The following is a 16,669-nucleotide window of genomic DNA, read 5'->3' on the forward strand; positions in this document are numbered from 1 at the left end:
TGCAGCCAAAATCAGAGCAGATATGCATTTACCAGAGCTTATCTCCACCTTCCCTTTAGGGAAAGGAGTATTCCCACCCCCAACAACCACATTATAATTATTGGGGAATAATATATATGGGTAAAAACTATTTAGTTGACACAACTTCTCATATCAATGGAATTGAAAGTGGCCATTAAAGCCATGAAATCTAACCTGGTGCAGGAATCCAAATTAAAGCATCCCTAACAGATGGTTGCCTGATCTCTCCTTGAACCTATCCACTGGGATTAGCTAAAAGTCTATGGAGATTCTCAGTCATCCAGATCATGGTTGTCCCAAAGGTGTCTTTCACTTTGAATGGGGTGGGACTGTGGGAGTATGAATGGATATCTAGAAAGAGTGCAGACTACAGGAACCATTTGCACTTCAGTTTGAGAGACAGACAACACGGACTCATCCCCAACAGCCTGCACCTGTCTTCAACAGTGAAGGGACACAGGGCAGAAAAACATCCTGCAGCCAAGAAGGCTCCACACCCATTAGCACTACTCAGGTGACCCTGAGGACAGAGAGAAACCTCCAAGTGCTTAAAAGACCCTCTAAAAGAATGCAAATGACTAATCTGCAAAGGAGTATAAATCCTTTCATTCCCCACCATCCAGTCAGAGCTGAAAAAGCTTCTTGGATGAGAAGTAAAATGTCTTCAAAGAAAAAAAACAAGAAAGTCCAGTTGCCTCTTGAAAAAGCATCTTTGGGATATCCATTGCCACTTTTTTTAATGTCTTCTACACTAGAAGGGCTCACAAAGAAATCTGCCTCAAAGATTATAATCCATATGGATTTAGCTGATAGTAACTCATACTGAAATTTATAACTGATTAGAAATCTATATGCCGGGATGGTTAGGTTCCAATCCTATGTAGGTTTAACTGGAGAAACTGGATGGAATAGGATGATTCTGAGGAGGTGTGTCCAGAACTCTGCTCTCCTGCCTACAGAATCTCAATCAGCAAACATTTTGCTCTGCTCACTCCCTCCAAATACTACTTTTAAGGCTTATGGCCCAAACCAGCGGTCTGCAACCTTAAACACTCAAGGGGCCGTTTCCCACAGAAAACCTTTTGTGGGCATGGCCAACTTGATGTCACTCACTCCCACTCAGTCACATGACCTCCCCTCTCTCTCCCCCCTCCACCCCCGCTGTTGCCCTTACCTTCTCAGGCCAGGCAAGTAGTGACTGGGAGGGGAGGGTGAGGGGCAGGGCCAGCCAGTGGTGGGATCATCTGACAGAGAACCACAGCAGAAGGCCCAAAGAGCTGCATGTGGCTCCGGAGCTGCAGGTTGCAGGCACCCGGTCCAAACTAATGAAACAAATTTATCCATAATTCAAGTCCATTCTGATGCTCAGACCTATGAGTTCATCTTCCTCATTGCCCATCAGGGTCCCTATCTTGTTGGATATGTGCAGATTCAGCCTAACCCATATTTTCAGCAATGATAATGAGCCCCAGACAGACTCCAAAAGTATCATTAGAAAATAAAATGCTTTCTTTAGGAGTTGGCCTTACTAGTAAGAAGGAAAGTAAGAAAGACAAAGACACAATACAAGGCATCTTAGTAAGTTCGATGAGATGCAGAGCAGAACTGTGCTTGGCCGCAAATTATAAAATGGTTTGTGATAGTCATTCTGTGAAAGTATATATTATGCTTTCTATCTAGACCATTCTTGATCTACATCATTCCAAGATATCTGTTACTTGAAGTCTGCCTTGAAATATTATAAGACACTCCTAAATATGAACAGCAAATGGAACGGAAAATGGTGTGTAATTTTATTTCAAATTTATTTTGCAAAGATGGACTCCAGACTTACTACTCCTTGACACCAACATCTATGCTCAAGTTCTCAGTTATAATAGAATTCCAACCTTGGCAAATAATACTGTTTCCTTAATTAAGAGTTACGCTGGTTTTTGTAATAAAGGTTGATTTAATTAGTCAGATCAACATAGGTTTTGGTAGACGTTTTCTGGCAATAGCCCTTATTCTTTAAAGCCCAGAAATAAATGAATCCAATTTCCCTGTCTAGCTAAGAATTACAGGTAGTCCTCCACTTATGACCACAATTGGGCCCAAAACTTTTGTTGCTAAGCGAAACATTTGTTAAGTGAGTTTTGCCCCATTTTACAATCTTTCTTGCCACAGTGGTTAAATAAATCACTGTAGTTGTTAAGTTAGTAACACGGTTGTTAAGTGACTCTGGCTTCCCCATTTATTTGTCAGAAGGTTGCAAAAGGTGATCACATGACCCCGGGACACTGCAACCGTCATAAATATGAACCAGTTGCCAAGCATCTGAATTTTGATCCGGTTACCATGGGGATGCTGCAACAATTGCAAAGTGTGAAAAATGATTGCCACTTTTTTCAGGGCTGTTGTAACTTCAAAGTGTCACTAAATGAACTGTTTTAAGGCAAGGACTGCCTGTTACCAACTGTATAGTTGGGGCAGAAGTTAAAAGAATTGTAAGTATTGGTGGGTTTGGGAAGAAAATGTTATTCATGCTACTATGAAACAGGAGTAAATTATTGTACCACTTACTTTCAACCTAGGGGTCTGCAACTTTTAAGATTTGTGGACTTCAACTCCCAGAATTCCCCAGCTGGCTGGCTGAGGGATTCTGGGAGTTGAAGTCCTCAAATCCTAAAGTTGAAATAACTCGTTTTGAATTCCTTGGAGGAAGCTGGCAATGTCTCTGTGGATTCCACACACTATTTTGTCTTTTGAACAATTTTGTAAAACAGATTAATCTAAAAGTATATAATTCAGCACAGCTGCAAAAGCTATTTGATTTGAATCTGTTGGCAGGTTCAAACCTGGCTGGCTTCTGGAAGAGCGTCTGCAGAATTGTAGCCTAGGCTTGGAAGTAGGAAAAAAATATATATCAGAAGGCAATGCCCAGAAAATCACACAGAGTTATTCATGAAGTCATTAAGACTCAAGCTGTGCTTGAAGGATCCTTTACTTTTTACTGTCTGGTCTATGCTTGACTCCCCCAGCATGTTGTCACTATTGCTGTATATCCATATTCCAATTCTTATAGGATTAAGTTCTTAGGGCTGCAAGGCAAAACAAATAGATTATATTCCTGCCATTTTGGCTATTTTTAACAGTTAAAATTAGGTGCGTTTTATTGAGAAGATTGGAAAATTAGGTAGGATATCTCCAATGTTGCAATGGCTCTAAACTGAGAGTCTAAACAAGAAGTCAGGACAGAGACTTCATGGACATGGAGAAGCCAAACTACAGCAAATGAAAATTGTACTAAAGCAAGCTAGGTAAAATCAGGTCTGAGATCATAATCCTGACAGCTGTTAGAAATATGTAGGGCTCCATATCTTATAATTGCATGAAACCAAAGGTGGCTCCTAATTTTCTACTTGCATTTTTACATGCTTTTGAACTGCTAGGTTGGCAGAAGCTGGGAGAAGTAACGGGAGCTCATTCTGTCATGTGGCACTAGGGATTCGAACTGCCGAACTGTCGACCTTTCTTAACCGACAATCTCAGCATCTTAGCCACTGAGCCACTGAGTCAAATCTCTTAAATACTCCTTCCGGCATTCCCTCACTTCTATTTCATCCACAAATCCATTCATCATACTTAGTCTATTGGAGAGTCCTCACTTAGAACTCTTTATCCAATTCCAAGACAGTTTTAATTTCCACTCTAATTGTAATCCTACACTATTCCACTCTAGTGATAGTAACTGTAGCCTTAAATCTACTTTCCATTCACTATAGTGAGATTAGTCTAGACAACAGAATGGAAATATTTGTCATGAAAGGACTGAACACCTGTTTCCCCACAAAAATCACAACGCTAGTGCTATGATTTGGCTTCCCAACATTATTTTGCAAAGATAGGAGACATTTTTCACTCTGAAACACAGCCTCTACGTGAGGAGTGCAAGGACAAATTGTGAATGTGTACTCTGAGCAAGGCTCAAGTTCCGTTTTTTTGTGGTGCTCTTGCTCTCTTAATAGATTTTGTATGTTCTTCTGAACAGGAAACGCTTTATAGCAAAACTTGCCTGCAGGCATTGTACTATACCAATTAAAGGATTCCTGAATTCGAGAACAAAGAAGTACCAGTAGAGCAACTACTTTTTTTTTAGTAGCTCAATTTATTTTCTTCCTTCCTCCTGTGCTGAATTTGGGTTTATCATTTTGGTGTTTGCAGTTTGTATGTCAGAGTGTGTGTGTGTGTGTGTGTGTGTGTGTGTGCACGCGCTTCTGTGTGTGTTTGTAGCTTATATGTTATTACATGATTGGATACGCAAATGAACACTAGTACCGAAGGAAACCTTTTTTTTAAAAAAAATGTTAGACTTTGGGATAGTTAAACTTTTTAATACTTATTTAATGCTTACAATGCACATATAGGGCATTGTACCTTCAATTCAAGGAACTTGAATACTCTTTTGTAATACTTTTTTAAACTTCTGTGAGGCTTCTGTGAATTTTATGAATTTTTGGAAATTCTGTGACTTTCCAAAGTCCCAGAAGGCAAGATTAGAAAGAGTGGATGGAAATTAATCGAGGAGAAAGTGGCTTAAAACTAAGGAGAAATTTCTTAACAGTGAGAACAATCAACCAATGGAGTAGTTTGCCTTCAGAGGTTGTGGCTGCGCCATCATTGGAGGCTTTAAAGAAAAGATTGGACAGCTACTTCTCTGGAATGGTACAGGGTCTCTTGTTTGAGCAAAGGGTTGGCTTTAAAACTTCCACGGTCCCTTCCAACTCTGTCATTCTATTTTGAAAGATATGAAACTGTTGCCAACAGTGTTGCCAACAGTGAAGCCATACCTAGACAATAATGAGCAATAAAAGTATCGTAGGCAAAGCACTATTGTGCCTCAAAACGGTGCAACCCAACTCATTACTGAATATAGAACAATAAATGCTATTTATCCAACTCTTTCTAAAATAATGTAATAGTTTTACTTGCAGACACCATTGGAGGAAAGGCACGATTAAAATAATAATAAGAAAGTGAAATGAAATGAAATAAAATCCATGTTATACGCAATAAGGCTGCTGCCAACCACAATCCCATAATTGTGGTGCCCTGATTGAGAATTCATTCGGTAACCATCTATATAGCACAGTCTGTGGGAAAATATAGAAGAGCAAAGTCTTTAACAGCCTGTTAAATCACATGGGAAGAAGCAACATCTCTATTAATTTCCCATCAATAGACGTATAGACATTAACAACATCTACCGACCATGCAAGAGAGAGTATCACCCAGCCCAAAAAAGGAACAAAAAGACTCCAGTTATCCTCTCCACCAGCTATCAGCACCCAGATCAGCATAGACTAACTCCGAGCTTAACATCAGACCAACAATCAAGTAAACAAAACCCTGACCAAAAATCTGCAAAAATCTGTTTGCAACAGCAAACAGCCCAATCAAAGAAACTCTAAGATCACCCGGATCAACACCGACAGGCAAGCCGCTAGAATACAAACTGACACTAGACAGCACTCCTTACTAGCACTGATAATGCTACCTAGATTGGGTGATGAAATGTCTGCAAGAAAAAACAAGGAAGCTCAGAGATCACCAAGGAACCCTCGATTAATTTGGCTTGATGGATCACCTTGGACAACACTGATTCAACGAAACTTGCATGATCATAATGCAGATGCCCATCTACCTTTGAATATTCACCTGTTTGAAAGACAAATGTACTTGTGCCTCTGTTAACCTAAATTGGTTAGAAAGGATCAGTTCCAAGCATGAGCCGAAGTGGCGCAGTGGTTAAATGCAGCACTGCAGGCTACTTCAGCTGACTGCAGTTCTGCAGTTCGGCGGTTCAAATCTCACTGGCTCAGGGTTGACTCAGCCTTCCATCCTTCTGAGGTGGCTAAAATGAGGACCCAGATTGTTGTTGGGGGCAATATGCTGACTCTGTAAACCGCTTAGAGAGGGCTGAAAGCCCTATGAAGCGGTATATAAGTCTAACTGCTATTGCTATTGCTATTTCTAAAATAGTCCAGGGGTACTCCTAAACCATTTCATAATAATTACAGGACTGGTTTTTGAAGAGACTGAAACTCAAAGATGTAAAATCTATTTTGCAAGTTGAGAAGGTCTCCAGTTTAAAAATCTGCCCAGAAAAATGTCTGAGACTTGGGAGGCCTGCTGTCAATCATAGTGCTGAGTCAGACAGACCATATGAATTTCCTGCTTGGTTTTCATTGCCAGATTTCGCATGGCAGTGGTAAATTTTCAGTGAAGATCAAGTGGGTATAAGTTTTATGTTGCTTTGTATAGGGTGGAGAATTTTTGTTTTCCAAAAAATCCTTTGTAAGTGGTTTAAAACTCTTCCAGGAAAAAGTTCATTGTGTAAATTGTGCAAAGAAAGCAGCCATAAGAATCAGTGCATATGTTTCATAATCCACCAGTTATCCATTTAATAAAGGGGAGGGGGGAATGCAGTTTTTCTCTTGGCATCTGCCATTCCAGCATGCTGAATGTCCACGTAGAGAGACAAATTTTCAAAAGAAAGTCTGATAGATTTGCTATGGGAGAAATGTAATTTATGCCCATTTTACTGAGTGAGAAATTGTACAGAAATTGTATTTATCAAGAATAAACTCTGAGCAGCATTACCTATTCAGGTATCTTCTAGTTTCAGAACTAGCATAATAAAAAGACACCCAATTTGTAGAAGTCAAAAGTGTATAGATTTAAAAGTAGAAATTGCTACCACACAATATTGGGAAATTATGAAGGACTGGGAAATAGTTAAAACACAGAAGAGAAGTTAGCAATGGCAAAAACAATGACAAGAAAGAAAGAAAGAAAGAAAGAGAAAGAAAGAAAGAAAGAAAGAAAGAAAAAGAAAAAGAAAGAAAGAAAGAAAGAAAAAGAAAGAAAGAAAGAAAGAAAGAAAGAAAGAAAGAAAGAAAGAAAGAAAGAATGAATCAGAATACAAAAGGACAAAGACTGAATCTTACTTGGGACAGGGGAAAACAGAAAATACAGAATCTGGACAGTGATAAGAACAGCATGTATTGCTTGCTTACAGCAACAATTTTAATTTTACTGAAGAAATAAGCTCCCACAAATATCTGTTATTCATATTCCATCTGATAGCCGTCCTAAGAATGTTTAGTTACATGTGTTAAGTTTATTTTCCTATGGGAGAAAAAAAAAGCAATAGCAATAGCATTTATATACCGTTTCATAGTGCTTTTACAATGCTCTCTAAGTGATTTACAGAGTCAGCCTATTGCCCCCAACAATCTGGGTCCTCATTTTACCCACCTTGGAAGGATGGAAGGCTAAGTCAACCTTGAGCCTGGTGAGATTCAATCTACCAAATTGCAGTCAGTCGGCAGTCAGCAGAAGTCGCCTGCAGTACTGCATTCTAACCACTGTGCCAACACAGTTCTTTCCCATCTGAAAATCCTTTCGCACTAACTTTATTTAATTGACCCAGTATCCCTTAAAAAAAGAGTATCTCCTCATGGCCATGCAAGCTATTTGCACCTAGTTCTTTTAGAGTTTATTGCAATGAAACCTTGCCTTGTTTAAAATAATGTACAGGCATGCAGTAAATGAAAGATCCTATTTGCAATTTTCTGAAGCTTTTCCATTACTATTCTCTCTCACACACACACACATACATGAGAGAGAGAGAGGGAGGAAGGGAGGGAGGGAGGGAGGGGGGAGAGAGAGAGGAGAGAGAGAATGAATGAATGAATGAATGAATGAATGAATGAATGAATGAATTATGGCGCTTATTATTTTTTTAAGCCAAGAAGTGTTAGGAACCTGTCCTATCTGTAAGCAACCATAATGATGAACATGCGAAACATAATAGTGAACATATTCTGAAATCCACGCTCCCAAAGTCACCAGGGGGTCAATTCTCATGAGCATTTTTAAGCAGATCCAAAATCACAAAGGGGAACCAATCCAAATGTATTAGGAAATAACCTCTTCCTTTCAGTGATCAAAGGTCAGCAAATTACTTCATTCAAACTCTAATCCATGAAAGTTTTCTTCAGAAGAATGAGTAATAAGAGAAGGTTTATGTTTCCAAGAACATATCATTTTTTAAACCTGAAGTGCTAAATAATAGCTTTCGTTCAGTTTTCCCTCAATTCAGAATTTATTGAGTTCTAAAGTGACATACTGACCAAGTATAGGAGACACAATAAACTTTATAAATTTGTTGCAAAAACCCATAATCATCTTCTTCAGAGCACTATTTATTCATATGGAGAACGCAAAAAAAAAACCTACTCTTTTTAAAACAATCCTGAAATAGAAATCTATTTGCTTATAATAATGCCATATTAGCATTGTATGAGGTAGACATTTCATTACAATTTTCCTATTTATCCCTAAGTGAAAATATCTGAATTCCTGGCAAAAATATGATGCTTTTAACAGATTGTATATGCATCTACAAATATTTTTTTTAAAAAAATACAAGCCAACTGCATCCTTAATAGAATATTAATTAATATTCTATAATATTAATAGGTGTAGGACAGGACACCATGAACACAATAATACCACTATGAATAGATATGTTAGGTTTATATGTCCATTCTGAGCTGAAATCCTTCCAGATGTTCCACCTCGAGGCAAATAATTTCAATTCTAAGCCATTCCAGTGGTAAAATCACTTGCCACCTACATGTCCAAGAACCCAATGACCTTCAAGTGATTAAAAAAAAAAAAACAGTAAAAATATTAGCAACAAAAAGTTCTTTTGTCATTCAGCATGCTTCAAAGAATTTACAAACACAGAATCCAATAGGTATGGTCTATTGTTTTTAAAAACCGGAACATTAGTATCTTATTTTAATCCAATTTATTATTTGCTTGGGCAATCAAGTCACCTTTATTACAGTAAAAGACCAGGCATTAAGAGAATGGGGTACAATAAATAAAATATAATCCAAAAATACCTCCCCAAAATTAATTAAATACAAAGCTAAAAAGTAAAATATATATTTAAAAAACTCCAAAAAAGAGAGGTAAAAACAATAATTAGACATAGAGATCATGTCAATATATCTAAAGCAAATAATATAATAATCTAATAAAATACTTTATAATAATGGTTTGAGTGGTGTTAAAATTAATTTGTGGCACAAGTCTATCCTGATGTATTTTAAATGTGCTTAGACAATTGCAGTTAAACAGTAAAGCTGTGCTTTCCATTAAAACAAATAAAATTTATTAGGTTGTACTATTATTAAGTCAAGGAATTGATCCAAAGGCAACATAGTTAGAGAATTTTAAAAACGGCAGACTTTTTAAATAGTTTTAAGCCAAAGCCCTGCTTTCAAATACATGTAAGATTTTGTCCCGGAATAAATAATGTGATAAAGGAGTATCTTGGAGGCCTTAATTTATTAATCTTTGTCTGAATGCTCCCTTGATCCTCATCTCAGAAGTTTGGCAATTCGAATCTCACCAGCTCAAGGTTGATTCAATCTTTCCAAGGTGGGTAAAATGAGGACCCAAATTGTTGGGGGCAATATGCTGACTCTGTAAACAGCTAAGAGAGGCCTGTAAAAACACTGTGAAGCTGTATATAAGTCTAAGTGCTATTGCTATTGTGTGGTGAGCTAAATTCCATGGTACATTGCTTTTTCACATTAATTATTTAAAGATATTGAAGCTCTTTTTTTTACTGGCAGAAGAAACCAATTTGGAGAAATAGGAAATATGAACCAGCAGAGCTGTGTATATGATAACATGCCAAGATACCCTATAATTCTAGGTTATTGTTTTGTGCAAATGCAGTTGCTTGTATTCTCCAACTACATATTTGCACCTTAAGAAGAGGAAGCCCAATTGATGCCTTTCAAAGGTCAATCTGGGGAGAAAATAACATTTTACAAAACATATATTGCTTACCATCATCCAATAAGCTTGGTCAAGATTCTGTTCCTGTTTTACAGTGACTCCAGCTGATACCACTTCCTTCTGATCATTTACTGGTGGTCCATTTTTGGCCGTTCTCTGCTGCTGAATCACAGTAGGATAAGAACTTGGGCTTAACCTTTGTGCTTGGTTGACTTGAGGCTGATGGGGCCTCAACTCCACTGGATGTGAATTTTCACTGCACATTATATGCTGAAACTCTTGAGGGCTTTCACATCTCATCTGATGATTGGCTGTGGGAGAGCAATGGATCACTGGAGAAGATGGCTGATTGGCTGGGGAATGATGGAGGCATTGCTGAACTTTGGCTCGGGGATCCTGTGTGCACAAGCACTGACCTATGAACATCTGGGATGGGCACCTGGGCACCCATCAGGTTGGACTGCTGGTAGCCCAGGTGGCTTGGCTGAGACTCTTGCTTCTTTGATATATTATAGCTCCTGGGTTTTGGGAAGGATACTGAGATTCGGGAGAAGAGAGGTTTGAATGCAATTGCTGGCAAGAAGCCATTGTAGCCACAAGCCAGGAAGGAGACTCGAGGCATTGTATGATGCGAATATAAGGCTGGTTACTGTTCTCCGACCACTGTGTACTGTATTGCAGATTAAACTTGGATCATAGCATCAATGGCTCTGTTTTTTATGGAAGGCACTGGAACAAGCACATAAAGGATATCAGTTTAAAAGAACTGCTAATGACAGTCAAAGAGAGGAATGACTCGGACACTGTAATTCCCCACCATCAGTTTTCAGCTTGTTCAGTTTTCAGATATTACTCACATATCTACTGGCAGATTCAAGATTTACTGTATATCCACAATTCGAACTTTCATTTCACCTCTATTGCCTTGTCCTCAAATACTTTTGTGGTGGCTCAGTTTATGTGTCAGCTAGAAAGGATAATGGCTAATAGCACTGACCCTGGAGTTAGAAAGTGGAAAGTCCCCGCCATCATACTAGGATTGAGTTAAAGTGGGTTCTTCTCATCCAAAGTCTGCACTATAATAGCAATATCAATAGCATTTATATACCGCTTCATAGTGCTTTTACAGCGCTCTCTAAATGGTTTACAGAGTCAGCCTATTGCCCCCAACAATCTGGATCCTCATATCCACCTTGGAAGGATGGAAGGCTGAGCCAACTTTTAGCCGGTGAGATTTGAACTGCCGAATTGCAGCTAGCAGTCAGATGAAGTAGCCTGCAGTACTGCACTCTAACCATGTGCCACCTAGGCTCTATAATAGTTCTCTGTGGCAGGTCATGGACTCTAATAGTTCCTGTGGCAGGCCATGGGTGCCATATGATGATATCACATCTTGTGGTGGCAAATTATCTCATCTAGCATTTTAATGTAAATGATAAGTAGAAAGGAGAGAAACTCAAGCTCTGAAGAATGTCCTATCTCAGGGACTAGAGTCCAACCTCCTTCTCACAACAATAGCAACTTATATCACCCTCATTATGCACATGACGACTACCAGCTGACATGGTACTAATTCCACCAAGCCAAGAAACACAAAATATTGTTCTATTTAGTAAAGGCAGCATCAAGCGATGTAATATGTTAATATTAAGGATTGAATGATCTTTGTGTATGTAAGCAACAAATTGACTACTGCCAGAAAAAATACTAATGTAGCAACAATGTGTATCCTGATTAGAGGTCTATGCTAGGCTAATTAAGTTGACTTTTTTCCCAGCATCTGAAGCTCGTGGCTACTTGGATGGGGAAGAAGTAGTTTATAAGGCTCAACTCAAGAAAGGTCCAGCACCAGTAGTTTTTAAGGGACTCTAAACATGGAGATTGTATTTTTTAAATTCTGGATGGGTTTAGCATCCTCAAACATAGCAGGTGTGCATCTGGAACTGTGGCTCCTACTTAAAGGGCAGCTGATAGCTCTCTGGCCAAGAACATCATGTTCATTGGTCATTTGTTTTGGTCTTTTATCCTGTTAACTGCCTAAGGTCACAATTTGCAATTTGCTAATGTAAATGGCATGTACAAATAAATAAAGATGCTTTGTGGAAAGAAAGATAGAAAACTATGATCAGCCAGAGGGAAATGATTGCACAAGTTGCTCCTCAAAATTGGGAACTTACAAACATCCTTGAGAGAGTGTTTCGGAATACAAATCCCAGGCTCTTCTCTTAGTATCCAACTTAATCTAAAAAGATTCCACCTTGTTTTGAAGGTAATGTCCTCTTTGAGTTGAACTTAACTTAACAGAACAGAACTTAACTCCTGATGCCCCATGACCACACCTATTCATTTTCAGAATGGAAGTGATATCTTTCAAGACCATTCTCAATTTTTCTGCTCTACAACCATGATATTTCCTGTGATTTCCCATCCAAGTGGTACACTGTATTGCCCTTACGTATATTGTACTGCTATTCAGTTACCATACCATAGTTCTGTGTTCCCACAAATGTTGTGCTACAAATCCCTTTCCATAAAAGAAAATTACCTGGATGGTAGATAAATGCTGTGGCTGACTTTTTTTTCGTTTCCCATTGATAACATAGAAATTCACCTTAACGGGACACGAATGTGCTTGTTGCGATACTCTGGAATCTCTACAAACAGCATGTTCTGTAAACAACAACAACAACAACAACAATAACTGTGGGGACATATAGTATAATAATGTCAGTAATTCAGTATAACGGCATACGCATCTAATCTGCAAAAATCCAGATGTCACAGATGGCAGGAAATGCATTTTCTGCATCTATTTTCTGCTTGTCCAGATTTTGCAACTCAAATGTGGTAGGGCCTAATTTTTGCAATCAGTGAGAGATCAACTGGGCTATAATCTTGTAAATAGTCTTTGACTTATGACTACAACTGGGACCAGCTATTAAGCAATCAACATCCCCTGCTTGCCCCTGAAAGGTTGCAAATGTTGATCATGTGACCCTTGGACATTACAACCATAATAAAAACATGTAGGTTCCATGCCCCCAAATTTGGATCACATGACCACTGAGATGGTCATAAGTGCAAGGAGCAATCGCATGTCACCTTTTTTCAGCCCTGTCATACTTTGAATAGTTTATTAAATGAATAGTCATATGTGTTTATCTGTATAGCAACCCCCCCTTAAATAGTTGACCTGACATATAGTATCTGAAGTTTCAATCTTAGATACATAATTTTAACATTATTTATACTATTAGTTTAATATTTATTTTATTATGAGAATCTCATCCACAACACAAGGACAATAATAGATTCCTGTTCACTATGGCCTATGTTAGGCATTACAGAAGACATAATTTACTAACCATTCTTTTTCATAGAAAGAGGAAGATTGTGTTTCTGTGCTAGCAACAGAGTGAACTTACAGATTGGCTCTTGTCTTGTCCACTGTGGCTTCCATCTCCCAACCTGCTGCCCATCTGAAAAACAAATTAAGTCATCCATGAAAATTGTTCCAGAAATGTAGATGTAGATAAAGTCATTAGGAATGCAACCCCTTTTTATGTTATAGTGTTCAAAGTACTGTTTTTTTTGCACATTTGTCCTAAACCACCCTTAAAGAGACATAGGTTATTATTATAGTTCATTGCAAAGTCATGCAGATGTCAGAATGGATTGGCATTTTAATCTACCTACTGAGTCCATCCTAAGAACCTGGGATAGGCACATGCTGATGTTGATGACGTAGGAGGTATTGTCTGAGGTAAAGCTTCCTTTTGCAATTGACTGTTGGTGAATTTGTCAATGCCGATGGTGTTCAGTGGTGCTTCCAGTTTATTATTGCATGTTGCACATGGAAAGATGAGGTTGAATGAATTGCTTTCCTCCCCCTCCCCCACCAGGACCAGCTCACAAATATATCATAGAGATGAAGTTCCAAATTACAAAGATCAGAATCTGACTGCAGTCAGTCATGCAAAAGGCAACTCTTTGAATTTCCAAACTAACATACCACATTAAAATTCACTAATGTAGAACTTAAATTCAGTTGCAAAACTGAGTGTATGTGGATATAAAGGTAAAGGTTCCCCGCACATGTGGCTAGTTGTTTCTGGTTCTAGGGATGGGGCTCATCTCCGTTCTAAGACAAAGAGGCAGCACTGTCTGAGACGTCTCCGTGGTCATGTGGCCACTATGATTAAATGCCGAAGGCGCACGGAGCGCTGTTACCTTCTCACCAAAGGTGGTCTCTATTTTCTACTTGCATTTGCTACGTGCTTTCGAACTGCTAGGTTGGCAGAAGCTGGGACAAGTAACGGAGCTCACTCCGTTATGCGGCGCTAGGGATTCGAATTGACTGAACTGCCGACCTTTTTGACTGATAAACTCAGCAGCTTAGCCACTGAGCCACCATGTCCCTGGATATATGGATATAAATATATACAGAAGATATCAGAAAGCACAGGGCTAATTTTGTTTTTAGGATTTAATGCTATTAATTTCTCACCCTAAGCAATTCTATTGCATTACATAGGTTTAGTAAAACTAGAAGCTTTTCAATGTTTATATTTCTGCCCAGTATTGAAAATGTTTCCAGGTGGAGATGCTTCTACTGTACTATCTAAGGACAAACAGTTGTTGGCTACACAATCTTTCCCAGTGTGAGACCCATACCATATCTTGATCTGTCATAGTTGGCACTAGAGGAGGTGGGAAAATCTGATAAGCATCTTGCCCCAAGCAGCCATAACAAAGTTAAAACTTGTTATGATGTTCCCACAAATGCTAGCTTCTTCCTTGAACTAAAACTTTCCTAGTTCCTCCAAACTTTCCTTGCAACTCAAAAGACCTTATATGAGTTCCTTTCCTTCCTCTCTACTTTGTCAGCATATTACAGGCATTGTAAAAAAATTACACAAATCTTTCACTATTACATGAAACACACTTTCACATCCTTGATGCTGAATGGGAGTTTGGGGGTGGGGAAACTGCCTCTTCCGCATTGGTTCTACCAATGCTACTAACAAAATTTGATGCTTTTAATGTCATAACCATATTTCTGTTATGGCGCCAATCCTGGGGTCTTCCTTAATGATGGCTATAATTTAGTGATTTCTTTCAAATGTTTGCATATCAAATAGAAAAAACCCTCCACTATGATGCAGTGATTGCAAAGTAATTTGAACTTAGGCAAAATAATCAACTAACCTATGTTGATAATGTAAACATTGTTCTCCACCACCAACCAAAGGGCAATTGTTTTAGAGTATCTTACTACACACTGAAGGATGACTGTTTCCCTAAAAATAAGACATGCCCTGCTAATAAGCCCAATCGGGCTTTTCAGAGCATGTACCATAATAAGCCATCTCCCAACTATTTAAGTGTGTGTGCAACTGGTCCCCGCCATTATTGTACCATTGATTGATTTGATTTGATTTATTCGATTTGTATGCCGCCCTATTCCCGAGAGACTCAGGGTGGCTAACAATCAAAAAGGGAAGGGGGGTACAAATGAAGATAAAAAATAAGAAGACAAACACATTTTAAAAGCAGCAACAGTCATACCCTTCGAATGGGGCTGAAAGATTTAGCAGCCCCAGGCCTGCCGGAACAGCCAGGTCTTAATAGCAATAGCAATAGCAGTTAGACTTATATACCGCTTCATAGGGCTTTCAGCCCTCTCTAAGCGGTTTACAGAGTCAGCATATTGCCCCCACAGTCTGGGTCCTCATTTTAACCCACCTCGGAAGGATGGAAGGCTGAGTCAACCCTGAGGCGGTGAGATTTGAACCGCCGAACTGCAGATAACATTCACCTGAAGTGGCTGCAGTACAGCACTCTAACCACTGCACCACCTTGGCTCTTAACTGCTTTGCGGAAAGCCGGAAGGGAGGTGAGGGTCCGGATCTCAACGGGGAGATCGTTCCAGAGGGCCGGAGCAGCCACAGAGAAGGCCCGCCCCCGGGGAGTTTGCCAGTCGACATTGGCCGGCAGATGGAATTCGGAGGAGGCCTAGCCTATGGGATCTAATAGTAATTGGCAGGAGGCGGTCTCTCAAGTACCCAGGTCCAATACCATGTAGGGCTTTAAAAAGTAACGACTAGCACCTTGAAGCGCGTCCGGAGACCAATGGGCAGCCAGTGCAGCTCGCGGAGGATAGGTGTGACGTGGGTGAAATGGGAGTGCACCCACAATCGCTCGCGCGGCTGCATTCTGGACAAGCTGAAGTCTCCGTACCACCTACTGATACAGCTTGTTGGGCAAAAAGAGGGCTCACTGCAAAAACAGCAGCAGGCGAAGCAAAGTGCTTCACCCCCCAGTCCTTCCCTCCTGCGCAAAAAGAGCCCGCCGCAAAAACAGCGGCAGGCCAGCAATGCGATCATCCCCTCCCACCTGCTTCTTCTCGTGCAAAAAAACACCACCCACCCCAATGGTAAAGGCAGCCTGCCTGGTTCCCTTCCCCGCCATCCCTTTAGGGCCAAGGTGGCGCAGTGGTTAAATGCAGCACTGCAGGCTACTGCTAGATCAGCAGGTCAGCGGTTCAAATCTCACCGGCTCAGGGTTGACTCAGCCTTCCATCCTTCCGAGGTGGGTAAAATGAGGACCCAGATTGTTGGGGGCAATATGCTGACTCTCTGTAAACCGCTTAGAGAGGCCTGAAAGGCCTATGAAGCGGTATATAAGTCTACTGCTATTTAGCGAGGGGTGGCAGTTCGGGGGGTGGGGGGGAGAAGCAAGGCGTGCCTCTTACCTTTCCAGGTCTGTTGCATTCCTCCCCCTT

At 39.8% G+C, this 16,669-nt stretch overlaps 1 protein-coding gene across 1 annotated transcript in view; it reads right to left on the reverse strand.

The window, feature by feature from the left end:
• The window catches only part of NFATC2 (nuclear factor of activated T cells 2), a 163,593-nt gene that overhangs the window by 45,814 nt on the left and 101,110 nt on the right, over nt 1–16,669 (reverse strand). Inside the window, 10 exon segments of the mRNA XM_032218150.1 lie at nt 9,937–10,257; nt 10,259–10,371; nt 10,374–10,504; nt 10,506–10,526; nt 10,528–10,585; nt 10,588–10,614; nt 12,431–12,442; nt 12,445–12,507; nt 12,510–12,555; nt 13,307–13,356. Coding sequence (XP_032074041.1) covers nt 9,937–10,257; nt 10,259–10,371; nt 10,374–10,504; nt 10,506–10,526; nt 10,528–10,585; nt 10,588–10,614; nt 12,431–12,442; nt 12,445–12,507; nt 12,510–12,555; nt 13,307–13,356 — 842 coding nt within the window.

This window comes from Thamnophis elegans, chromosome 5, assembly GCF_009769535.1.
Source record: "Thamnophis elegans isolate rThaEle1 chromosome 5, rThaEle1.pri, whole genome shotgun sequence".
Classification (NCBI taxonomy): domain Eukaryota; kingdom Metazoa; phylum Chordata; class Lepidosauria; order Squamata; family Colubridae; genus Thamnophis; species Thamnophis elegans.